This window comes from Erinaceus europaeus, chromosome 5 (assembly GCF_950295315.1).
Source record: "Erinaceus europaeus chromosome 5, mEriEur2.1, whole genome shotgun sequence".
NCBI classification, from domain to species: Eukaryota; Metazoa; Chordata; class Mammalia; order Eulipotyphla; family Erinaceidae; genus Erinaceus; species Erinaceus europaeus.
Genome location: NC_080166.1, coordinates 116,078,664 through 116,104,736, shown reverse-complemented (window position 1 = coordinate 116,104,736; position 26,073 = coordinate 116,078,664). Strand labels below are relative to the sequence as shown.

At 43.9% G+C, this 26,073-nt stretch overlaps 1 protein-coding gene and 1 long non-coding RNA gene across 6 annotated transcripts in view; one reads left to right on the top strand and one right to left on the bottom strand.

The window, feature by feature from the left end:
* Positions 1-359: 359 nt before the first annotated feature.
* N4BP2L1 (NEDD4 binding protein 2 like 1) lies at positions 360-25,988 on the bottom strand. 3 transcript variants are annotated; one of them, XM_007520287.3, is made up of 5 exons: positions 25,568-25,982; positions 5,925-6,052; positions 5,548-5,636; positions 3,245-3,321; positions 360-1,810 (listed from the first exon to the last, which is right to left on the bottom strand). In XM_007520287.3, the coding sequence occupies exons 1-5, from the start codon at positions 25,765-25,767 to the stop codon at positions 1,552-1,554; spliced, it is 753 nt and encodes a 250-aa protein (XP_007520349.1). In that variant the 5' UTR covers positions 25,768-25,982; the 3' UTR covers positions 360-1,551. The 3 variants fall into 3 exon arrangements, with proteins under 3 accessions (XP_007520349.1, XP_060047638.1, XP_060047639.1); XM_060191655.1 differs by having other exon boundaries at positions 1,624-1,810; positions 3,126-3,321; positions 25,568-25,988; XM_060191656.1 differs by lacking the exon at positions 3,245-3,321 and adding an exon at positions 3,126-3,191 and having other exon boundaries at positions 1,626-1,810; positions 5,545-5,636; positions 25,568-25,984.
* The window catches only part of LOC132538642 (uncharacterized), a 29,070-nt gene continuing 28,931 nt past the window's right edge, over positions 25,935-26,073 (top strand). For all 3 annotated transcript variants that reach the window (XR_009550002.1, XR_009550001.1, XR_009550000.1), the window contains exon 1: positions 25,935-26,073. This is a non-coding gene — a long non-coding RNA (uncharacterized LOC132538642).

The following is a 26,073-nucleotide window of genomic DNA, read 5'->3' as shown; positions in this document are numbered from 1 at the left end:
GTAAGATTCTGTGAGACTTAGGTAACTGATTTTTTTCAGGATTTTTAAAATGTATTTATAAAATGGAAACACTGACGAGACCACAGGATAAGAGGGGCACAATTCCCACCACCGGAGCTCCGTATCCCATACCCTCCCGATAGCTTCCCTATTCTTTAACCCTCTGGGAGTATGGACTCGGGGTCATTATAGGGTGCAGAAGGTGGAAGGTCTGGCTTCTGTAATTGCTTCCCCACTGAACATGGGTGTTGACAGGTCGATCCATACTCCCAGGCTGTCTCTCTCTTTCCCTCGTGGGGCTAACTGGTTTTTTATGTTGAGCCAAAAGAAGAAAGTTTAGATTCAATGACAAGTCCATGTAAAGCAATATCATATAGTTTTAATGACCATAAAAGCACCATTATATAGACACTTAACACTTCACAGAATACCAGAAAGAAGCTGTTGGCCAACAAAAAACAAAGTATATATTCTACATGGTTGTATCTATCACAATCTCACAGCAACTTCAACCTATTAAGATTTGATCTGGATTTATAAATTCAGTGTTGGTATAAGAGGGACATCCCAGACTTATGGCAAAACTTTGTTTAAATACTACCACATACAATGTCAAGACAGTTTATCTAAAAATGAGCCCAATTTTCACATCTTCTCATATTATCTGTGTTCTAGAAATCTTCATGGTTTGCACTTCCAAACATTTGGGCTGCCAATTGGTTATGCACATGTTCATAGGCAAGATTTTTTTTTCTTTCAACTGCTTCTCTTAAAAAATGGTATCTTATAAAGGCAGGCTTGTTTTATTTACACTGTTAAAAGTTACTCTGGTTTAGTCCTGTTCTAGAAAGTGGTAGTTAAAATATATGATGCAGCTTGAAATAATGACCCTGATTTCCCTCAGTAGCCTATATAAGCTATTAAGGATTCAACAGACATTTTTTAACAATACATAACTAGAATAAAGGAATACTTTCCTAAATACTTACTTTGAAGGACAATATTCCCTTTCTAGCATATCACTTTTAAAGTAAAATCAACATCATTACAGCCACATGTTACATTTTTTGGACACACAGATTATCAAAGCAGCAATGGCACTAAAACTTTTCTTGCCTCTGACTCCCCCACACACACACCACCCCTGCGCCTTTCCAACATTACTAATGGATATGAATTTCTTGAAAAAATAGATCACTTCAGATAAAGTGGTACTGAAGCTTATGTATATACACATATACATATATATATTATAAACACCTTATCACTTATATGAATTATTGTGTTCTCAGGTTTGGGTATGTTCTCAGGTTTCAGTTTCAAATTCTTTTGCCTAGACAAAGTGACTTTGTCTCATTAAATCTGCAGCATTGGACCATGTGTATATAGCATCACTTGAACAAATGCTTCTTTGAAGATGAACATGACTTCTGCTCAAAAATTTTCAGGTTCAGGTATTTACACTAGACTCAGAGCTCTGACTAAAATGGAACAAAGAATAAATACTAAAAATTGAAGTAGAAACCGATTTAGGAAAATTCTGAATGCCTATTAATATCCATGGTGACAACCACCTCTTCTGTTAAAGGAACCCTCACATGTGAAGCCGCCATGTGCTCGCCGATTTGGAAACTCTGTGTAGGTATTCCAGTACCCTACGCTGTTGGAAGGTGATGCATTATTCCTGTCCTGATTTCTGTTCATTCTGCTTGGTTTTTCTGCACGAAGCACACGATGAAAGGTAACATCATGTTCATACCGTTCTTTCATTCGGTGTATTTTTTCTCTTGGGACTCCATGAATATTTCTTCTATATGAGGGGGAAATGAAGTGTTAAGGCATCATATCAAAGTGGCTACTCTATCTTGTAAGTCCTGTATTATTACACATACTCATTCTTTATTCTCAGGATTTAACTGAAAAAAAAGCACACATCTTATTAGGCATCTTTCAGGCCCCACTCCTACTTTCATACTGCCCTGTACACACCTGGACCTCCCTGAGACTAGCAAATATCTAAGGTTTCAGATATACTTTCTTCCAGGAAATCTCTATTCTTTACTTCCAGATTAAGAGAACACCATGAGATCTTTTAATCCAGTATTTGCCTGTTAATCATCAATTTATGCCTGTCAGTCCTACATACTTCTAGATGTTTATAAAACGATTTTAAATTCCAAGGGGAGGCCAACGAGAACTCATCGGGTAGGGCATGTGCCATAGCGTGTGTGGCCCAGTTTCCAGGTCCAGCACTAAACTGAAAATGCCACAGCATGGGGCAGGAACAAGGGGAAGGTGGTGCCAAGTCTTCACTCTGTTATTCTGTGGGGGGGTTGTGTTTGTTTTTTGCTTTAACCAGATCACTGCTCAGCTCTGGCTTGTGGTGGTGCAGGGGACTGAGCCTGGGGATTTGAAGCCTCAGGCATGAGAGTCTCTTTGCATAACCATTATGCTATCTTCCCTCTGCCCTACTCTGTGATTCTATGTGAATGGAAAAGTGGCATGGAGGTGGTGAAATTGCACATGTGCAAGGCTCTAACCCCTAAATTAAAAAAAAAAAAACTAGTAGAAAAGAAAATCAACCGAGATATGGTTTGTATATAATTGTCAGAGATTCTAACTACAGAACAGGGCTCATAAACTGGATTTTAGCAACCACCTTAAGTGAATGCAATGGGCTTGAATGAACCATAGACTCATTTTGGAAATACTGTGTAAGTATAAGCATAAAATGAATTTACTGGTTACTTTAAGTCACTGGCATTAAATAACACAGAGTGAATAGCAGAATCCATGCTTTAAACCAGCAAGTTAGTATGATTTAGACATCAATTGCTTTATAAATTAGAAGCAGCTTCTAGACCATAAATGAACCAGAGACTGTTCAAAAACTAAAAATATTTAGGCTATATGCAGAAATATCACTGACATGTGCAATCCCCATGCAGAATAAAGTGTTTTTAGGTGTTCATTAATGAAGAAGCATTTTAGCAGATTGTTAAATATGTCCTTTAAAGGACCAAATCCAAGCCAAGAGATCTAATATTTGCACCGTATTCAAAAACTGATCCCAAACTAAAGTCTTCACATTCATAATTCCAAAGTTATCAATTTCCAAGAATTACCATTTCTGGCCTGAAAACTACCATGTCCATTTCCAGCCTGAAAAGATTCTTTTGTTCGGTCTGAAAATACCTGAAAATAGCAGGATACATAATGAGGAACTAGAAAAACAAAGGAGTACCTTGCTAACTCTTGAACGTTGAATTTCCAGCGAGTGTCAGGTTCTCGGAATATAACTTCATAGTTATTTTCAAGTGCCTGATTTTTCAAAAGTACATAAAACATTGAAGACATGGTATGTATGTTTGGGAATACGTATGCTGCCATTTAACATATACTACAAAACTTTTCTTAAAATTCCTTTATTTTTTATTGCCAGTAACACAAGGCCTTAGTGTAGCTTAATAAATCCAGTTGGTTCATTTCCATACTTAGCCACACTCAGGTTAGATTATGGATCTCAATGACAACTTTTATTCAGCTTTATCCTTTATCTCATGTATAGATTCTTCCTTTTGGATACTTTTAAAAATAACAACTGAACCAATTAAAAATATTCTTTCATAGGTATGAGTAGTGAGCTCAAAGGCTTCTCAAAATCTGCTGTCTGATTATTGTAGATTTACCATCAAGTTTAGTATATGTGTTGCTGAAGCGAGCACTGATTTACCAACAAATGTCTTATTTTATTCCTCATGTCTTGGCTTACAAAGTGAGAGTGCAATAGGAACAGGACTTAGTGACGTCCACATACTTTTCTAGTCTTCCCTCCAAACTTAGCTCTTTCTGCTATGAATATACTGACTAGTTTGACTGAGTGCACTGTGCCTTATTTACTTGAGTTCAAGGAAGGGTTACTTCTCTATAAACATACTTTTATATAAACATCCTTTGTATGAATATAAAATGACAACTTTTAAAATCTCAGACAAAACTTTTATCATTGTTGTTTACTGTTTTGTAAAATACAAAATGAGAAAAGTTATGCAAAAATGTTTTCCCTTTATATTTTTATTTAATTTTTTGAAGGATACATCTAACTTGGGGAGAATTCAGACAGAAAACATTTAAGGGGCGTGAGTGGTGATGCGCCGGGTTTAGCTCACATAGTATGAAGCGCAAGGACCCCTGCAAAGATCCTGGTTCCAGCCCCCGGCTCCCGAACTGCAGAGAGGTCACTTCACAAGTAGTGAAGCAGGTCTGCAGGTATCGGATCTTTCTCTCCCCCTCTCTATCTTCCCCTCCTCTCTCCATTTCTCTCTGTCCTATCCAATAAAATGGAAAAATCACCACCAGGAGCAGTGGATTTGTAGTGCAAGCACTGAGCCCTAGAGGCAAAAAAAAAAAAAAAAGGAAACATTTAATTTCTGAGGCTCATTGATCGCTGTGAATAAATGAAAACAATTGTAAATATCCAGGAAGTAAAAAGCTAAATAACTTCACTCTCAGATAATCCCTAACTCTCTGACTTTTGAGTTGTGCCTTAATTATCAATAACTTACTGTTTGTGCCTATTCAGTGCTCTCACAAGTTGAGTCTTGGCCCAGGGCAAACTAAAGTAACCATGAAGCTGACGCTCATTCCTTCCCGCATTCACTTAACTCATGCAGTCTGGGCTATGTAAAACTGATGAAAGTACACTTAAAAGACAGCACTCCTAAGCTATGTTATTTTCATAAGCTATTTTGCCCAAAATACAAAAGTAGATTTATAAGTGGGCTTCTAAAAGTTCAGTTTTAGAGACAGTCACCTTACTGTTAGCTAACTGGGGATTATATGTGGCAGAAGTAGAAGACTTGACTATCTGCTATCTTCTTACTGACCCTCTGTATTTCTGGAATTTTTTTTCTCATTCCTATACTCTAAAAGGACCAAAAACATATTAATATAAGAGACTAAGCCTAGAGAAAATCAGATATATGTCAAGTTTTTAAGTATTTGACCCCAAACTAGAGCCTTCATATTGTTCAATGTTCTTTCTTTTGCTTACCTGGGCAATAGGGAACTTTATATGTTTCCACTTGCAATCTTGTATCTTAGTAGGGTTACAATGAGATATATCCTAAATCTATCTCTGTATTTTAAATTCTAAATCTCTGTTTAAACAGACAAAAAAGAATTCTGTTGTGCTAATACTCCCACACAACACCGTCACATAATATTAAAATCCCCAACTTGTCTAATATTTCTCTAATTTTCAATGGGTGCTCCTATATATACCCTCCCATAGGAGAACAATGAAGACATTAAATTCGATCAAGAATTCAGGTCAATGACTCTTTCTAGATTGATAATAGCATTTCAGCAAATCTCAGCCAGTGAACAACAGAGACACACTAAACCTTCTTTATGTGTTACCTGAGAGAACTATTAGGAATAAATATGAGATCCTGGAAGATTAAAAAAAAAAAAAAAGAGGAACAAATGTTTCAACCTTCTCACAAAATATCATAACTGGAAATTCAGAATGATACTTCTTCCTACCATGACTGCATAGGGCTTCATTTCCCAGGCGTGGAGGTTGGTATTATCAATAATAATGGGGGATATGCCATTCCTCATTGCTTTTCTTGCTGCAATACAATGTTATATAACAGTGAACAACATGCAACAATTAGAAGGATGAGTGTACTCCATAGTTTGCTATTTTTATTATAAAATGCTCTCATTATACAACTTTGGTATTCCCAAGCCTATTATAAATAAATTTCTGTTTCCCGGAGTCTTAGGTAGGCTATGCTTAGGAACTCGGGGGGGGGGGGGGGGGGAATGGCAGCATTAAATTTTTGATTAAAGTGTTTCCATAAAACGTTCATTTTGCACAATAAGATTTCCCAGGGGTTTGGAAAAGAATTTGTCACCTCTTTTCTGGTTCCATTCATGAGCTTCCTCCAGGAAATCAGGGTTGAATTCATAGGCACCATCTTCCCTGAAGAAAAAATCATCTGTGCTGAAGATCAGGGCCCTAGGAAAGTCGCGTTGCAATTGTCTAGAAAGTGGTGAAGGGGGGGGGGGGGGAGACAGTTTAATGATTATGCAAACAGACTCTCATGCCTGAGGCTCCCAGGTTCAATCCCCTGTACCACCATAAACCAGAGCTGAACAGTGCTCTGATTTAAAAAATCATAAAATTAAAAAAGAAAGTGGTAAAAGAAAAATTCTTTTATGACTCTGTGTAATCACATTAGAACTTACTCCCTTCTGGCATGGCTTGAACTGCCAAGTTCATGATCAGCAAAGAAACAATTAACGTAAGTCAGAACTCCCTGCACCCCAGAAAGAATTTTGGTCCATATGCCTAGAGGGATAAACAATAAGGAAGCTTCCAATGGAGGGAATTGGACACAAAACTCTGGTGGTGGGAACAGTATGGAATTATACCCGTATTATCTTAGAATCTTGTAAATCAATATTAAATCACTAATAAGAAACAATAAAAAAAGAAATTATTCCCTTCTGTTACTGACATTTAGCACTTTGAAATTAAGAGACTTACCAGATACTGAGTTGCTGGCATTCAATTTTAAAAGAAATGCATATTACCTCTAGAAGATATCACACCTTAGTAGGCAAAAGGCTGAGTAGTGACTGTGTTACTGACCTTTTAAACTAGGAAGTGCTGGTCACACAGACTTTGACAACGACAAGCATGACTCTGGACAAACTCTGGAGGCCAACTGGAGGTGTAATGGCAGTCCTCGTGGCCATTCCTCTGTGGTGTGCTTATGCCTTCCCGAGGCCTGGCCCTGGTGTCATGACCTCCAAAGTATTGTCCTCCCTCTGCTCCCTAAACTTTTACTTATCCTGGGTCCTGTGTCCTTGGAGCTCGCTTCTCTCTGTAAGGACTTATCTGAGAAGATATCGTTTTTGCTAAGATATGAAATGTAGATGCCACTCTAGGTTACCAGTGGCCTAAGGCAAATGAACAAAAAGCAGAGAAAGACAAAGCTAGACCCAATATTCTCCATGCCTTCCCAACCCTCTATCACTGTTTAAATTGAAAATGGGCTCCAGGGGTAGCACACCTGGCTATGCGCACACATTACAGTGCGCAAGCACCTGGGGGTCCAAGCCTCTGCTCCCCACCTGCAGAGGGAAAGCTTCACAAATGGTGAAGCAGGGCTGCAGGTGTTTCTGTGTCTCTCCCTCTTTTATTTCCCCTTCCCCTCTCTATTTCTCTCTATCCAATAATAAACAAAAAGTTTAAAAAATAAAATGAAAAGTATCATGGAGTCCCCTTAAAAGCAAATAAGTAAAATTTAAGTTCTACTCAAAACAACTCCAAAGAGATGATGTTTTCACTTGGAATCCCTATTCAGAGCCAGGTGGTGGCGCACCTGGTTGAGTGCACATGTTACAGTGTGCAAGGACCTGGGTTTGAGCCCACAGTCCCCACCTGCAGGGGGAAAGCTTTGCGAGTGGTGAAGCAGGGCTGCAGGTGTCTGTCTTTCTCTCCCTCTCTGTCTCCCACTACCCTCTCAGTTCCTGGCTATCTCAGTCTAATAAATAAAGATAATTTAAAAATTAAATAAAATCCTTATTCAGACTGTTAGAGAGAGGAGAGGGAAGGTGTTGTGCGGTAACTGGGCTGCAGACATGAAGAGCACTGCTGCTAGGTTACCATGCCGATAACCTCGTAATGTGGGAAATACAAGTGAGCTCCTGACAAAATGAATATATCTTTGCTTTTTCACTCTTATCACCAGTAGAACCAACTTCGAAACAAATTTCACAAGCAAACAGCAAAATACTGCTGAGCATACAATAAAAAGATATTTAGGAGCTGAGGGAAGAGAATGGGCAAAGTGATCCAGGAGGTGGCTCAGTGGAGAAAACATTGGACTCTCAAACACGAGGTCCTAAGTTCAATCCCCAGCAGCACATGTATCAGAGTGATAGCTGTTTCTTTCTCTCCTCTTATCTTTCACATTAACAAAGTATTTTCTTAATGTGGGAGAGAATGAGGAGGGCAAGAAATGCAAAGAGAAAACTTGACACATTTTTTCCCCCCACCAAGGCTTGGTGCCTGCATAACAAATCCACCACTCCCAGTGGCCATTTTTAAAAAAATGTATTTACGGGAGTCCGGCGGTAGCACAGCAGGTTAAGCGCACGTGGCGCAAAGCACAAGGACCAGAGGAAGGATCCCGGTTTGAGCCCCCGGCTCCCCACCTGCAGGGGAGTCGCTTCACAGGCGGTGAAGCAGGTCTGCAGGTGTCTGTCTTTCTCTCCCCCTCTCTGTCTTCTCCTCCTCTCTCCATTTCTCTCTGTCCTATCCAACAACGATGACATCAATAATAACTACAACAATAAAACAACAAGGACAACAAAAGGGAATAAATAAATGTAAAAAATTTTTTAAAATAATAAAATAAAAATGTATTTACTGGGAGTCGGGGTAGCGCAGCGGGTTAAGCACACCTGGTGCAAAGCGCGAGAACCAGCATAAGGATCCCGGTTCGAGCCCCCGGATCCCCACCTGCAGGGGAGTCGCTTCACAAGTGGTGAAGTAGGTGTGCAGGTGTCTTTCTCTCCCCGTCTTCCCCTCCTCTCTCCATTTCTCTCTGTCCTGTCCGACAACGACGACATTAATAACTACAATTAAACAACAGGGGCAACAAAAGGGAATAAATTTTTTTTAATGTATTAAATGAGGAACAAGGCACGAGAGGAAGACGGAAAAAGAGACACCTGCAACCTGTTCCACTGCTCAGGAAGCTTCCCCACTGCAGGTGGAGTCCAGGGGCTCGAACCTGGGTCCTTGATAATGGTGATTTGTGTACTTTACTGGCTGCGGCACCACCTTTCTTTAATCCAGAAAAACTAGAATAAGCACAGGCACTAGAATAATGGGCGGTAAGTCAGCACTGAGCTGTCTTGAAAGTCATGGGTTCTGTTCTTAGCTCTTCCACTAGGTGGCCTTCCTCCTTCCCTCTTGGCTTTTTTTTTTTTTTCCTTGACTGTAAGGGAGGTATTGGTCTCTGCTAAACAGAGCTTCTAGTAAGGTTCAAGTAGGAGCTATGCACAAATGGTAGGCACTTTAGGAATTAAGTGCTGTCATTTTGCTAATAATTACAACAAATTGGGCCAAGTTTACCCATCTTGACTACTTCCAAGTCTTAGAAGTAAAGCATATTGGACAGTGTGCATAATCTTGCAATTACTGCCCGAGAATTAGAGAGGAATTCTGTGAATAAGAAGAGAGAAGAAAAACCACAAAGCAAATACCCCAATTTTCAAAACTGAGCAAACATATGCCTGAAACACAGCAAACAAATGCATGTATCTGCCAAAACTCTTTGGAAGACCTGACAGCAGTTAAAAAGAAGGCAACACTGAAAGCTGAAAAAGCAATTCCAAACTGAAATATATATATTGGATAGGCTGCAAGTAATAAACAGGAAATTCAAGAAACATCATTTTAAATCTTGATTTAAACTGGAATAAGTCATAAGAGCCTTATTGGACTATGTGAGCCTGAAGATAATATACTTTGACTTCTAGAAAATAATAGGGGCTGGGTGGCGGCACACCTGGTTGAGCGTACATGTTACAGTGCTCCATGACCCGGGTTCGAGCCCCCAGTCAGCCCCCACCTGCAGGGGTAAAGCTTCACAAGTGGTGAAGTTAGGACTGCAAGTGTCTCTCGGTCTCTCTCCCTCTCTGTCTCCCCTTCCTCTCCATTTATGTCTCTCAAAGATAATAAAAAAATTAATTTAGTGGTCTGGGAGGTGGAGCAGTGATAACGCTCTGGATTCTTAAGCATGAGGTCCCGAGTTCGATCCCCGGCAGCACGTGTACCAGAGTGATGTCTGGTTCTTTCTCCTCCTATCGTTCTCATAAATAAATCTTTAAAAAAAATAATAATTTAAAAATATTACATAATTATCCAGCTCATTAAGCACTTAAAATGTGTCAAGTAATCTGTTAAAGTACAAAAATAGCTGCTTTCAATTCACAGCAGACTCCAAACAGTTGGCTTCACATTGCTAACAGTTGTGTAAAAGAACTTGGGATCAGAAACAAATTCTGGCAGGAAAGAATTGTAAAGATTACATTCGGGCTAGGGAGACAGCATAATGGTTATGCAAAAGGCTCTCATGCCTGAGGCTCTTAGGTCCCAGGTTCAATCCCCAGCCCCCCATAAACCAGAGCTAAGCAGTGCTCTGGTCAGTCATTCCCAGTCTGTCTGTCTGTCTGTCTCTCTCTCTCTCTTTCTCTCTATTTAAAAATAAAATATTAGTGGTCCGGGAGGTGGCACAATGGATAAAGCATTGGGTTCTCAGGCATGAGGTCCTGAGTTCAATCCCCGGCAGCACATGTACCAGAGTGATGTCTGGTTCTTTCCCTCTGTCCTATCTTTCTCACTAATAAACAAATAAAATATAAAAAAAATAAAATAAAATATTAAAAAAGAAGAAGACTACATTCCACCAAGACCTTGAAGGACAAGTAGAATTTTGCCTTTTGAGGGGAAGGAGTTAAAAGCACTGAAAGACACTGCTAGGAAACAGAGAGAGAGAGAGTTTGCCACCAGTGTTATCACTGCACCTGCACACTTCTGCTATTCCTGGGGGACTTTAATATAGAATATGAGAGACAGGAAAATAGAAGAAAGATTCCACCGCTCTTGAAGTTTCCCTTATGCGGATGGCTCCTATATGAAGGGGTGGGGGGACCTTAACTGGTAAAGTTTGAGCTAACTACCAGGAAGAGAAGGTTGAAAATGCCATGCAGGAAGACCCAGGTTCAAGTCTCACTATCACATGGGTGCTCTTACATGGCAGGAGGGAAACTCCATGTGTGGTGCTGTGGAGTCCCTTGTTCTCTTTACCTCTTTTAAAGATTGTATTTATTAACGAGAAAGATAGGGGGAGAGAGAAAGAACCAGACATCACTCGGGCACATGTGCTCCCGGAGATCGAACTCAGGACCTCATGCTTGAGAGTCCAAAGCCCTATCACTGTGCCACCTCCCAGACCACATACTGTTTGTTTTTTTTCCCCTCATAGGGTCTGCATCAATTTACCAACGGCACTAACAATGTGCAAGAAATCTTTTTTCTCTAATCCTTCCCAGCACTTAACTGTTTCCAGTATTTAGACAAAGGCTACCCTCAGCTTTAGAAGCTACGCCAGTGGCTATCCCCACGGGTCTGAGTGGAATTCATCAGACAATGTTTATGTGGGGAAGACTTGAGAGAAAACAAAATCATACTATTTCAGAGGTTTTTGTCTTTTTTTTTATTTTATTATTTTCTTTTCCTCCAGGATTATTGCTGGGCTAGGCACCTGCACCACAAATCCACCGCTCCTGGAGGCCATTTTTTTCTGCCTTTTGTTGCCCCTGTTGTTGTCGCCTCGTTGTGGTTATTATTATTGCCATTGTTGATGCTGTTCGTTGTTGGATAGGACATAGAGAAATGGAGAGAGGACGGGGAGACAGAGGGGGGAGAGAAAGATAGACACCTGCAGACCTGCCTCACCGCCTGTGAAGCGACGCCCCTGCAGGTGGGGAGCCGGGGGCTTGAACCCGGATCCTTAACGCTGGTCCTTGCGCTTTGCGCCACATGTGCTTAACCTGCTGCGCCACCGCCCGACCTCCGGTTTTTGGGGTGGTTTTTTTTTTTTTTTTTTTGGTTTTTGTTTGTTTTTGTCAAAATTACTGTCCCACTCTGGAAATTTTGTTTTGTGTTCCTTTAGAGAGGTTATGTTGGGGGAAGGGCAGATAACATAACGGTTATGCAAAGAGACTCTCGTGCCTGAGGCTCTGAAGTCCCAGGTTCAGTCTCCCACATCACCATAAGCCAGAGTTGATCAGTGCTCTGGTAAAGAAGGAAAGGGACCAAGTGGTGGCGCACCTGGTTAAGCGCACACGTTACAATGCACAAGGACCCAGGTTCAAGCTCCTACTCCCCAGCTGCTGAGGGAAAGTTTTGCAAGTGATAAGCAGTGTTGCAGTATCTTTCTCCCTTCTGTCACCCTCTTCCCTCTTAATTTCTCGATGTCTCTATCCAATAAATAAAGATAATTTAAAATTTTATTTTAAAAAGAAAGGAAAAAGGCAGGGGAAATAGCATAACGGTTAACGCAAACAGACTCTCATGCCTGAGGCCCCCAGGTCCCAGGCTCAGTCCCCTTTATCAGTATAAGCCAGAGCTGAGCAGTGCACTGGTAAAAATAAATTAATGAATTTATGAGTGAGTGAAAGAAAGAAAGGGAAAGAAGGAAACCAAACTCAAAGGTAGGATCTCAGTCACTTATGGTCTAAGCACTGGCTTCCATTCTGCCACTGTGCACCTCCTAGCTGGCATAGGGTACCACTGTAGCTACCCCTCCTGTTTTTATTTTATTAATTGCCACTAGAGTTATCACCTGCATTATGAATCCACCAGTACAAGCAACCATTTTTTTCTTTCTAGTTTGATAGGACTAAGAGAAATTGAGAGGGGAGGAGAAAATGAGGGGCAGGCGGTGGCACAATAGGTTGATTGAACACATCCCAGTGCACAAGGACCCAGGTTCAAGCCTCTAGTCTCCCCCTGCAGGGGGAAGCTTCACGAGTGCTGAAGCAGGGCCACAGGTGTCTCTCTTCTCCCTTCCACTCAATTTCTGTCTCTATCCTAAATAATTAAATGAGAGAGAGAGTGTGTGTGTGCGTGTGTGTGAGAGAAAGAGAGAGAGAGAGAGAGATCTACAGACCTGCTTCACCACTTGTGAAGCATCCCTCCTACTGGTGGGGAATGGGGGCTTCAACCCGGGTCCTTGCTCCTGGTAACATATGTGCTTAACTGGGTGTACTACTGCCCTACCCCCACCCCCATATTTTACACATCAGGAAGAGAAAAGGGAGCCTTGAGGTTTATAATCAGACCACATTGCCATACCTAACAAAAGGAAACTCAGGAAGTAGTGGTAGCTAATTAATGCCTTTGCAGTCAACCAGGATAAGTCTAGGTGCTAAATTTATCACTTTTGTTTAGTTTGGCAACTCAGAAATATGTTCCATTGTATCATCTATAATTGTTGTATCCTTACAGTTATTCTGGGCTTGGTAAAATAGTTTACCTAGGAGGGTGCCTGATTTGTCCTATGTGCAACTCAGGTTCCAGCCTGACTCCTACCACAGTGGAGGAGGCTTTGGTGCTATTGTATCTTCACCTCTCTTCCTCTGTTTCTACTGGATTGGTGAAACCTCAGTGGGGAAAAAAAAAAAGCACTTGGGAGTTGGGCGGTAGCGCAGCGGGTTACATGGCACAAAGCACAACGACCAGCGTAGTGATCCCGGTTCGAGCCCCCGGCTCCCCACCTGTAGGCGTCACTTCACAGGCAGTGAAGCAGGTCTGCAGGTGTCTTATCTCTCTCCCCTTCTCTGTCTTCCCCTCCTCTCTCCATTTCTCTGTCCTATCCAACAATGACGACATCTACAACAACAATAAAAAACAAGAGCAACAAAAGGAAAAGTAAATATAAAAAATTGGGGCTGGGTGGTGACGCACCTGGTTAAGCACATGTATTACAATGCGCAAGGACCCGGGTTCAAGCAGGGCTGCAGGTGCCTCTCTGTTTCTCTCCCTCTGTAACAACCCCTTCCCCCTTGATTTCTGGCTGTCTATCCAATAAAGATAATAAGAATAAAAAAAATTAATGAATATAAAAAATTTTAAACACAGCATTATATTTATTCTGGTTTTATTTAGCTTCACATTGCCCTTATTTATTTAAACAGCACTGCTCATCTTTGGCTAATGGTGGTATTGGGGATTGAATCTGGGATGTAGGTGCCTCACACAGGAATCTTTTACATATCCATTACGCTACCTCCTAGGCACTTCCTATTGTCTGCTGTTAGTGTTTTATTTTTCCTGATTCATCTCTATCTCTATTGGTGCTTAAAACACCAGTATTTACTTTGTTGAGATATATATATATATATATATATATATATTTCTGCTTAACATTTATTTTTGTCTCTTAGCTCCTTTTATATTTCACACTCCTTAGCAATGTTCTTTTGTCTCTTGTATCAGAAAGAAAATTTGTAAATATATAGGAAGGCAAAATAAAAAAAAAAAAACCCAGTATTTTTTAATAACATTTCCACATAACAATACAACCCCCTAGAAGCATCCAATAGCACAGCTATATACAAGATACTGGGTACTGTACAGCAAACCATAACAAAAGGACTTTTCAAAGTTAACCCAATTAACAAATAATGTGATGATAACATTAACTACCCATTGTCTTTTTGAACCCTAAGACAGCAGGAACCTCACATCTCCACTATAGAGCCCCTACTTCCCCTAGTCCTGGAACCCTTGGATAGGGCCCACTTTCCCGTATGCCTCTCCCAATCCATACCAAATAATATTGCATCCGCCGATCACAACCTAACCAACGCAACGACTGCCACCTCAACATGCTTCACCTCAGACTGTGTCCAGAGACTTCACGTGTGGAATGACAACCCTTCAGCTTCATTACTCGGGTGAGACCTTTCCTTTTATAGTACACTCTAATTTCATCTCAGGTGGTTCACTTTCTAACAAAGTCCCATAACCTAGATATACACCAGTTTCTGTGAGAGAGAGCTTATGTGCACACGTATCCATAAACTACTGCAAAATATATACCTGAAAGCTGTTGGGTAGTTGCCATCTCCCCCTGGCTTCTTCTTATCCATATGGCTATATAGGGATTTACTGATCCAAAGGTTTGGTCTACTTACATAAATCACTTTTACATAAAGCACTCCAGGGCATTGGTGGTTCAGTTATAGGATTCTCGCCTGTTCCGCCCCCTCCTTGTCACACTCTGATTTTCACCAGTCACTTTTCTCTCCACCCTCTCTATATCACATCCTGTTTCCACCCTACTTGGAGAGTATAAAAACAGCTGCTCTTCTGATTAAAGACACTTGGAAATTGCTTTCCGGCTCCGAGAGTTCCAGAGTGTATCTCCTGCGGAAGTTGGTGCAGCACGCGTTCCTGATCCCTCTCCCACACAGCAGCCTAGATCAGCTCCAGTTGAGTTCTCTCCAACCCAGAGAGCACCGGCTCGGGAAGAAGTACCCTCAGGCTATCCCGGCAGAAAGCAGAAGTACACTAGAGTTTGCAGTGAGTACCTCCCTAACACTTCCTCTCCACTATTCCAAGCTTTGGGTCCATGATTGCTCAACAAATTGTTTGGCTTCGTATGTTAACTCTCTTTTCAATCACCAGGTTCCAGATGCCACCAGGATGCTGGCCAGGCTTCCCTGGATTGAAGATCCCACCAATGTGTCCTGGAGCTCAGCTTCCCCAGAGACACACCTTACTAGGGAAAGAGAGAGGCAGACTGGGAGTATGGACCGACCAGTCAACGCCCATGTTCAGCAGGGAAGCAATTACAGAAGCCAGACCTTCCACCTTCTGCAACCCACAATGACCCTGGGTCCATGCTCCCAGAGGGTTAGAGAATGGGAAAGCTATCATGGGATGGGGTGGGATATGGAGATTGGGTGGTGGGAATTGTGTGGAATTGTACCCCTGCTACCTTATGGTTTTGTTAATTAATCCTTTCTTAAATAAAATTTAAAAAAAATAGTAACAACCCCCACTAGGTCCTCCTCTGCCATCATGTCTCAGGACCTGAACCCTCCCCTTCACCCCAGAATCTTTTACTTTGGTGCAGTACACCAACTCCAGCCCAAGTTCTTCTTAGTGTTTTCCCTTCTGATTTGTTTTTCAACTTCTATGAGTGAGATCATCCCATATGCATCCTTCTGTTTCTGACTTATCTCACTTAACATGATTTCTTCAAGCTCCATCCAAGATGGGGTGAAGAAGGTGAATTCACCATTTTTAGTAGCTGAGTAGTATTCCTTTGTGTGTATATAGACCACAACTTGCTCAGCCACTCATCTGTTGTTGGATACCTGGGTTGCTTCCAGGTTTTGGCTATTACAAATTGTGCTGCTATGAACACAGGTATACACAAATCTTTCTGGATGGGTATGTTTGGTTCCTTAGGATATATCCCCAGGAGAGGAATTGCAGGGTCATAGCGTAGGTTCACTTCTAGTGTTCTGAGTTCTCCAGACTGCTCTCCACAGTGGTTGGACCAAGTGACATTCCCACTAGCAGTGCAGGAGGATTCTGGCAAAGAAACAGTATTAAAAAACACCAGTGAGCCCTAGAAATAGCTCACTTGGATAGTACACTGCTTTGCCATGTGTGGGTCCCAAGTCCAAGCCTGGCCTCACCACACTGAAGGAAGCTTCAGTGTCATAGCCTCTCTCACTATCTCTGCCTCATTGTCTCTATCTAATGCAGACAAAAACACCCATATACTCATCATGTGGCACTGATGCTTGTTAGCATTTTCTCATAGGTGTTTTGTTTTCTCAAAACTCAACTAACCCCCTCTGGTATTTCCAAACATTTTTGCATATGCATTTACAGTACTTGTAACCTTCTAACATAATGTATCACTTACTTAGGTTTAACATTGACTTCCCTACCTCTGGCATAGAATATCCACTACAACAGGATCTTTGCTCTGCCCCCTGTGATTTCCAACTATCAAGAACATAGTGGGCACTCAATAACTTTGCTGAGTAAAGAGACATTCTATTTTAAGGCCTATTCATCTTGATATATACATGTAGTCCATTACCAGCATAATATTAAACATCATAGTAGTAAAGATGGAAACTAAGTATCCAACTGTGGACATAGGGTAGAGAAAATACGTGTGTGTACATACAGTGAACTATTATTACTCAGCTGTGAGAAAGAAGGAAACTCAGCCATGTACAACATAAACTTTGAAGGCATTACAGTAAATGAAATCAGTCAAAGATGAACTCACACTGCAGTCTAAAAAGCTGCATGGGGCGGGGGTAGATAGACTCTCATGCCTAAGGCTCCAAAGTGCCAGGTTCAATCCCCCACACTACCAAAAGCCAGAGCTGATCAGTGCTCTGGTAAAGCAAAAACAGAACAAACAAACAACAACACTAAAACTACCAAATAAAAAGCTGTATTAAGAAACAAAAAGTAGATAGTGATTGCTAAGCTAGGGTAGAAATGAGGAAGAAATGTTGGTCTGAGGGTACAAACTTCTGGGCATCTAATGTGTAGCGTGGTGAGTATAGCTCTTAGTTCTGTACTATATACTTGAAAGCTGGTAGGAGTGTAGCTCTTGGGCTGGTGAGATAGCTCAGCCAGTAGGGTGCATGCTTTGCCTTTCATAGGATTCAGGTTAGATCCCAATCCCCATTGGTCTGGAGGACATTTCTTCCTGTGCTGTGGTATCTTTCTCTCTCTCATTCTTTCTCTGTCTCTTTCTGAAAAAGCCAGCCTAGAGTCATGATGCTCTGACAATAGCCTAAATAAATAGAGTGGAAACCTTGTTCTCACCACAAAAGAGAAATAGCAACTGTGTGACACAAATGTGTTAGCTAATATTGTGTTGCAAACCATTTTGCAATACATAAATGTATCAAGTCAGTATGTCTTATATAGAACTGTTTTCTTCTTCTTTTTAATTTTTATTTATTGGGAGTCGGGCGGTAGCACAGCGGGTTAAGCGCAAGGATGGGCAGAAGGATCCTGGTTCGAGTCCCCCAGCTCCCCACCTGCAGGGGCATTGCTTTACAGGCGGTGAAGCAGGTCTGCAGGTGTCTGTAAAAAAATAATAATAATAATAATTTTTATTTATTATTGGATAGAGACAAAGAGAAATTGAGAGGGGAGAGGAGATACAGACAGAGAGAGATAGATACCTGCAGCCCTGCTTCACCACTCATGAAGCTTTCCCCTCACAGGTGGTGACCAGGAGCTTGAACCTGAGTCCTTGTGCAGTGTAATGTAATGTTAATACTTAACCAGGTGTGCCACTGCCTGGCCCCCTCAAGTCATTATCTTTTATACTTTAACTATATATGATGTCATATGTCAACTATATGTCAATAAAGTTGGGGGGTAAAAGACCAGTGGTATAACTGAATTAAAGCCTAGGCTTCTGCCCAGAGTTACACATGAAACTACTGTTGGAAGTGCTATAAAAGAGATCAATCACATTCATTTATCCTTTTTTTTAGTGACATTTTGCTTGTTTGTAATTTCCTCCATCATGAACAAGTTTCAGTGAGCACCACTGTCCTTATCTCCCTGTGTGTAGCATTTCCTGAAGGAGTACATGTAGCTAGAGCATAGCTATGGAATGCTTTGTGTGTGTTTGAAAGATCAGAACAGTGTCTAATATATCCCTCTTCAGAACTGTTTTTCTCTGATAGATGTGAAAGCAAGGATTTTTGTCTCTTTTGTTTACTACTCTATTCTATGCTTCTAAAAAAATGTCAAGTACATGATGGAAAATAAATAGTTCCTAAGTGTATGAATGCTTCTTGAATGTCAGACTCTGTTACCTTAATAATGCAACCTCTTTTGTTTGTGAGGAAAAAAAATTCTATTTACTCATTATTGTATTTTGAGACTTTTATCCAAACATCAGGTTTATCTTCCTGAAGGTGACTGGGAGAAGAGGATCCTTGGGTCCCAGTTCTTCCTCTGGTCATGACCGTGATTCTCCACAAATCAGAGAGGTAAAAGAGAGGTCCCAGGGTCAGGCAGTCTGAGGTGACTGGAGGGAGAGTCTCCTGAGGCCTGCTGCGACCTACCCTGCTCATGCTGCTCAGCTCCCAACCAGAGCTGCACTAGAGATGGGCTCCAACCTTCATCCAGTGGCCCCAGGGGCTTCGGTCAGTAAGGGATCCCAAATCTGCCCTACTACACACCATCACTTTCTCCCCTCATCCCTCCAAAGCAGGGCATTTATGAGATCCAAAACCAGACTTCAAGAACCTGCCGCAGGGACCAGTGTGGTCCCGTTCAGTCCAGCAGGAGCTCCTTTCAGCAGCTGGAAGTAAACATCTTCAGTAGAATCCAGAAGAGCAGTCCCGTGTTCATGTTCTGCAGGTCAGTCCAGCCATGCTGAAAACAGGATGGGACTCGCAGGCACACCTACTGCAGTCTTTTGTTTTCACTGTGCTTCCCCAAATGTCATGAATCAACCATAGAACAACACTGGGAAGACAGGAAAACTCAGTCTTGGCTTTTTAAAAATTTTTTGCAGATGCATCTTGATTCTATTCTCTTTGTTTTTGTAAGGCAGTACCAGGTCTCACGCATGTGCTGTACCACTGAGCAAACAACCTGGTTCAATTTTTTGAGAGGGAGATAAAGTGACAGAGAGAGAGTGAATGAGCAGAGTATCACTTCACTATCCATGGAGTTCTTGTGGCTCATCTGGTTGCTGGAAGCATACCCAGGGCCTCAGGCATATGAGGCAGGTGCTCCTCTACTGAGCCTCCTCCTGGCCCTGACACAACACACACACACACACGATATATATCCAGGAGACCAGAAGAGAGCTCATCTGTTAAGACATATACCTTGCCATGTCCACAGCTTGAGTTTGAATCACCTGGAAACATGTGAGTCACATGGAAACATATCACAAAGGAGCATCAAAGTACTGGGTAAAGCTATAGGGCTTGCTCTTTCTCAGTCTAAAACTACAAGAAACACATATAGCAGTCGATGAAGCTGCTCAATTCACCATCAGTGGATTTAATTTAATATGCTATAATCTCCATCCTAAACACGGCCGAGCCATCTACGCCAAATCGTGTCTTGAGGACGTTTACCACACGGCCTCTTCGACCTTCTACGACTCCATTACTATTGGAACTATTCAGCTCGTCAACGTATATAAGCCTCCCAGTGCCTCATGGGATAATGAGGTCCTGCCTAGCCCGAATCACCCAGCCGTTTACGTTGGAGACTTTAATAGTCATCACCAAGACTGGGGATATTCCTCCACTCGTGCTGACGGCTCTATCTTAGCTGACTGGGCTTCAGCAAATGACCTCTCCCGATTATACGATCCCAAACAGCCAGGCTCTTTTCACAGTGCTAGATGGAATAAAGACTTGTCACCCAACCTGTGCTGGATTAGCACAGTCAAGCCTTTCCCGCTACGAGACACATTCTCAAGATCTTCCCGCATAGTCATCACCGCCCAGCTATCATCCACATTGGTCTCCAGCTCCCACTGATTCTGTGCTCGAAGAAACTAAGATGGAACTTTCGGAAAGCAAACTGGCGTCTGTTCAGTGATCTTACCAACAAATCTATTCCTGCAATTCCAATTAACTCTATACCCTCTGAAGATTCCTACAGGCGCTTCCGCCAAGCCATCTTCAAAGCAGCTTCCCAAGCCATTCCTCGTGGGAGACATGCTAACTATACGCCTTGTCTTGATGCTGAATGCGAGCAACTACTTCTTCTTCTTCTAGCATTTGCCCTTCTTCCATAGCCAGTCAACAGCGTCAGGTTAAAAGCTGTCAGGAGCTGCTTGTTGCTGGCTTTGAAAGTGACTGGGATCCATGTGGATTCAGTCGGCTAGGAAGGATCGTCAGTTTCCCCAATGAATGGGTACTCACGGGATGCACCACGAGAAGGTCGATCCAATGCATCCCCGAGCAACTACTAAAGCAGTATGATGAGTCGGGCGACCCAGATGTGGCTGACTACCTCATTGCCTCCCTGGATGCAGCACGCCAAGCCCGCTGGCAACAATTCACGGAAAGTCTGAACTTCACCCACTCAAGTAGGAAGGCCTGGAAGCTTCTTCACAGACTGGGTGCCGGTAGCCAACCCCCTCCCGTCTCCCATCCTCCCGTATCTCCAAACTCAGTGGCCAGTCACCTAACTCAAGTTGGACGTGCTAAGATCGACCCAGTCTGGAAAAGAGAAATTTCCCACGAGTGGTCATCCCACTTCCGGTTATCTTGTCCATCTCCAAAACTCTCTCCCTTTACACTGTCTGAACTGGAAGACGCTTTGAAGAGGGTTAAACCAGGAACAGCTGCTGGCTATGATAACATCACCCCAGAACTCATTCTTAACCTGGGCCCCGCGGCAAAGAAGTGGCTCGCTTCATTCCTGTCCCACATCTTGGAATCTGAGTCTATGCCCAAAGTTTGGCGTCGTGCGAAGATTATAGCAGTTTTGAAACCAAAGCAAGACCCAACACTGGCCGCCAGCTATAGACCAATTTCTCTCCTCTCCGTGTGTTACAAACTCCTTGAGAGGCTGCTTCTGTCACGTATTTCTCATCTTACAGAGAAATTCCTATCACCCGCCCAAGCTGGTTTCCGCCCAGGAAGATCTACCTGCGAACAAGCCCTGGCCCTCTCAACTTACATTGAAAATGGATTCCAGAAGAATTTAAAGACGGGTGCTGTCTTTGTTGATCTCACAGCAGCCTATGACACGGTCTGGCACCGTGGTCTCCTCGTCAAGATCTCAAGATGCCTGCCTCCATGGGTGGCCAACACTATATCGTTTCTTCTCCAAAACAGAAGATTCCGGGTGCATCTGGGTGACAAGTCTAGCAGATGGAGACTTGTCTCAAGTGGCCTCCCCCAGGGCTCTGTTCTGGCTCCTACGCTATTTAATATTTACATCAATGACCTGCCAGAAACTTCTTCAAGGAAGAAAAAAGTCTAAAACTGAGAATAAAATATCAATGAAAAAGCTTACCAGAGAACTATGATATCACACATCTATCTACCACCCAAAGAATAGGGGAGCTGAAGAGATAGCATAATGGTCATGCAAAAAGACTTTCACAGGTGGCTGGGCAGTGGCACCGGCTTAAGCACACATAATCCAAAGCTCAAGGACCCGGTTCAAGCCCCTTGGCTCTCCACTTGCAGGGGGGTAGCTCCACAAGTGGTGAAGTAGGCTTGCAGATCTGTCTCTCTCTCTCTCTGTCTCTTTCTTTCCTTTTTTTTTTTTTTCTTTCCCCAGAGCACTGCTCAGCTCTGGTTTATGGTTTCTTCTTCTTCTAGCGTTTGCCCTTCTTCCGTAGCCAGTCAACAGCGTCAGGTTGAGCCTGATGTAAAGTTTCGAGACCTCCTTTGAATCTGGAGAGGTGGCAGTCGTTGACTATGTGGGTCATAGTCTGTCTGGAGCCGCAGGGGCAGTTCGGGTCATCTCTGGCTCCCCAGCGATGGAACATGGCGGCGCACCGGCCATGGCCTGTTCCATAGCGATTGAGGAGGGCCCAATCATAACGTGCTAGGTCAAAGCCGGGTTGACGCTTGGTTTATGGTGGTGTGGGGGATTGAACCTGGGACTTTGGAGCCTCAGGCATAAGAGTCTCTTTGCATAACCATTATGCTATCTACCCCCACACACACACACTGCCCTCTCTCTCTCTCCCTCTTTTCCCTCCCCTCTCAATTTCTCTGTCCTATCTCCCCAAAAAAAAAAAAAAAATTCAAAAGAGCAGCCACAGGAGCAGTGGACTCATAGTGCAGGCACCAAGCCCCATCAATAACCCTGGAGGCAAAAAAAAAAAAAAAACAGACTTTAATGCCTGAAGTTCTGAGACCCCAGGCTCAATCCCCAAAACCATCATAAGCCAGAGCTGAGCAATGCTCTGGTAAGAAAAGAATACAATACAATACAATAAACAGGTAATAAATATTTGTTGTAGAAAATTAGTGAGGGGCCAGCTGGTAGCACACCTGGTTAAGCACACACATTATAGTGTGCAAAGACCAAGAATTAAGTTCCTGGTCCCCACCTGAAGGGGGAAAGCTTCACCAGTGATGAAGCAGGGATGCTTGTGTCTCTCTGTCTCTTTCCCTTTCTATCTCCCCCTCCACTCTCAATTTCTCTGTCTCTACCCAATAATGAATAAAAATTTAAAAATAGACTTTGAAATCAACTACTAAAAATAAATAAATTAGATTCTTGGTATTGTTAAAAGAAAAAGAAAGAAAAGCGGTGAAGCAGGTCTGCGGGTGTCTGTCTTTCTCTCCCCTCTCTGTCTTCCCCTCCTCTCTCCATTTCTCTCTGTCCTATCCAACAACAACGACATCAATAATAACTACAACAATAAAACAACAAGGGCAACAAAAGGGAATAAATAAATAAAATAAAATAAAATATTTAAAAAAAGAAAAGAAAAACTAGGTGGTAAGTCAAGCGGGGAAATCCATAATTGCACTATGTAGAGACAACAGCTAACTTGAGGGAATCGTGTTAAGTGATAAGTCATAAAGAGAAGGACAAATACCAGATGATATCACTCATAGGTGGAACTTAAGAAATACGGAAATGGAAAATGCAGGGCAAAACTTGGACTAGCTGTGGTCTATTACAGTGGGAAGCGGGTGTGAAGGCTGAAGGGTGTTGAGGACCCAATGCACCATGGTTTAGGAAGAGTTCAGTTGGAGGTAGGAGCAATGAGTAGATATCAATCATGAGGAGATAAGAAATTGTACTGATGACGACAACTATTTTGTAAATCATTATCTTCCCCAACAAATTTGAAAAATAAGTAAAGACTAGCAAAAAAACAAAAAAAAATCTTTAACCATTTATCAGTGTAATTAGACTTCTTTGAAAACTGAATTTTCCCAAAGACAGATATAAAGAGATTAATGGATAGACCCCCCCCCACACACACACACACACACACAATAGCTTTGTTAATGGGCTTTTACACTTAATTGGGGAGGGGTGGATTTATGCATGGTGTGTTGCGTGTGCGTGTATGTGTGTGTCTGTGTGAGTGTGCATGCGTGTGTGTGTGTGTGTGTGTGTGTGTGTGTGTGTCTGTCTCCTGGATGTTACTCATATATCTGCTGAACTTTTTTAAAACTCTGTAATGAATATTCCTTTATCTTCATACACTTCTTCAATAATTGCCTGGAAAAGAATTCCTGAAAGCAGGATTTACAGGGCAGTGGACAGAATGCACTTTTGAGCTGCTTTAAGAATTAAAGCGGGAGTCGGGCTGTAGCGCAGCGGGTTAAGTGCAGGTGGCGCAAAGCACAAGGACCGCCATAAGGAAACCCGGTTCAAGCCCCAGCTCCCCACCTGCAGGGGAGTCGCTTCACAAGTGGTGAAGCAGGTCTGCAGGTGTCTGTCTTTCTCTCCCCATCTTCCCCTCCTCTCTCCATTTCTCTCTGTCCTATCCAACAACAAATGACATCAACAGTAACAATAATAACCACAACAAGGCTACAACAAGGGCAACAAAAGGGGGGAAAATGGCCTCCAGGAGCAGTGGATTCATGGTGCAGGCACTGAGCCCCAGCAATAACCCTGGAGGCAAAAAAAAAAAAAAAAAAAGAGATAAACCTGCACTGATGTCCAACTTTTTCTTAAAGTTTATTTATTTATTTGTTTATTTAATGAGAGGAGAGAGGTTCGAGAGTACTGTTCAGCTCTGGTTTATGGTGGTGCTGGGGATTAGAACCTGGCGTCTCAGAGATTCAGACATGAATCTTTTGCAGAACTACTATGCTATCTCCCCAACACATCTCCAACTTTTTCTTTAAAAAATTTCATTTGGGGCTAGCTGTCTTCACCCAAAGGACCTAGACTCTCCTCCCAAGGTGTATCACATTAGCACCTGGATGCCTGCACCTTTGATTCTGTAAGGTCCATGGGTTTTAGGGACCCCCTCATGTCTCCAGAGAGACAGCTCTTTGAGGGCAAGGGGCTACTTCTACTGAACACTTACTACTCTCCAGACATTGTGCTTCACAGCAAAGAGATGTCCCCTGCCTTCAAGAAACTTCCTAGAAGATAAACACAACCATGTGCAAAGCCCAGCGCAGTCACAGAGGTATAAACAGGAAGCAGCTACCGGAGGGGTGGGGTGGCAGAGATAAGTGACAACAGCCCGATCTTAAAGGGCTAATGGGATGGGGGGGGGGATGGGGGGCCAAGGCCGAGCCGGCCAGGCGTTGGAGCATCCGCAAAAGGAGGGAGAGGGACACTTCCACGCTGCTGGAACCTGAAGCGGGGCATCGAGGCTGGAGATGGGGGGGCCTAACAAGGTGGCAGCGGACTTGGCGGCCGTGGGGCTGGAGCTCCAGGCCGCTTACGCAATAGGAGGGCAAAAGGGTCGGCGCGCCCCTGCGACGCTGCGCAGAGCCGCCCTGCGGGGGCCGCGCCAGCCCCCTCCCCGCGCACCTGTGCGCCCACGCGAGGCTGCGCGCAGGGCGGCCCCGAGCCCCGAGCGGTCCCCGGACTTCTCCGCTCGGGGTGCAAACGCCTGTTGACGCACCGGCTGTGGCGGCTGTACGCGCGCGAGCGGGCTGACCGGCGGGTTTGTCCGCAGCAGCCCCCCGGGTTTTCCAGAAGCAGGCTCCCTGCGCGGCCGCCCGAGCCCAGCCGGCGAGGCTGGGCGCTGCGGCCGCTCCCCGGGTCCCCGGCGCCCTGCCCGGCCGTGCCCGGTGCGCGCGGGCCGCTGCCATCTGGGGCTCTCGGCGGGCGCAGCGCGAGCTCCGCGCTCCCTCCCCGGGAGGCGCCGCCGGGAGGCACAGGACGCGGCGCCCGGGACCCGCGCGGCGCACAGGGGTGGCCGGGGCTCCGGGCCTGGTGGGGGCTGGGCCGCCGGGGGCGGTGCGCAGGCCGGGGCCTCACCTGGCCAGCGTCGTCTTGCCCGAGCCCGGGAGGCCTCGCAGGAGGTAGAGGTGTTTACGAAAGCTGTGGCGGCGCGGAGGTGTCCCGCGCGGGGCCGGCGGGGCGGGCGGCCGGGACTGCTGCCGCTGCTGCCGCTGCTGCTGCTGTTGCTGCTGCTGGAGGCTCAGCCTCCCGAAGGATTCCAGGAAACTCTCCTCCATGGGGTGGGGGCTGACGGCCAGAGCCCGAGGTTCCCCTTCCCGGAGTCAGGGTCTTGGCCAAAGCTGTTGTTTTTGTGGCTCTCCGGCCATGTGATAGATGGAGGGGCGGGCGCTTGGAGCCCAGCCCCTCCTCCCGCCACCCCCCGCCGGATATGCGCGGCGTGGGAGGGGGCGCCTCTACCTGGAAAGCGGGGGCCGCCGGGAGACTGACTGCAGGACCCGCGGGTGACGCGCCCCGCCCCCGCACCCACCCAGCCCCCAGCTCGGCTTCCGGCTGCCCTTGACCCTTGGCAGTAGAAGCCGCGG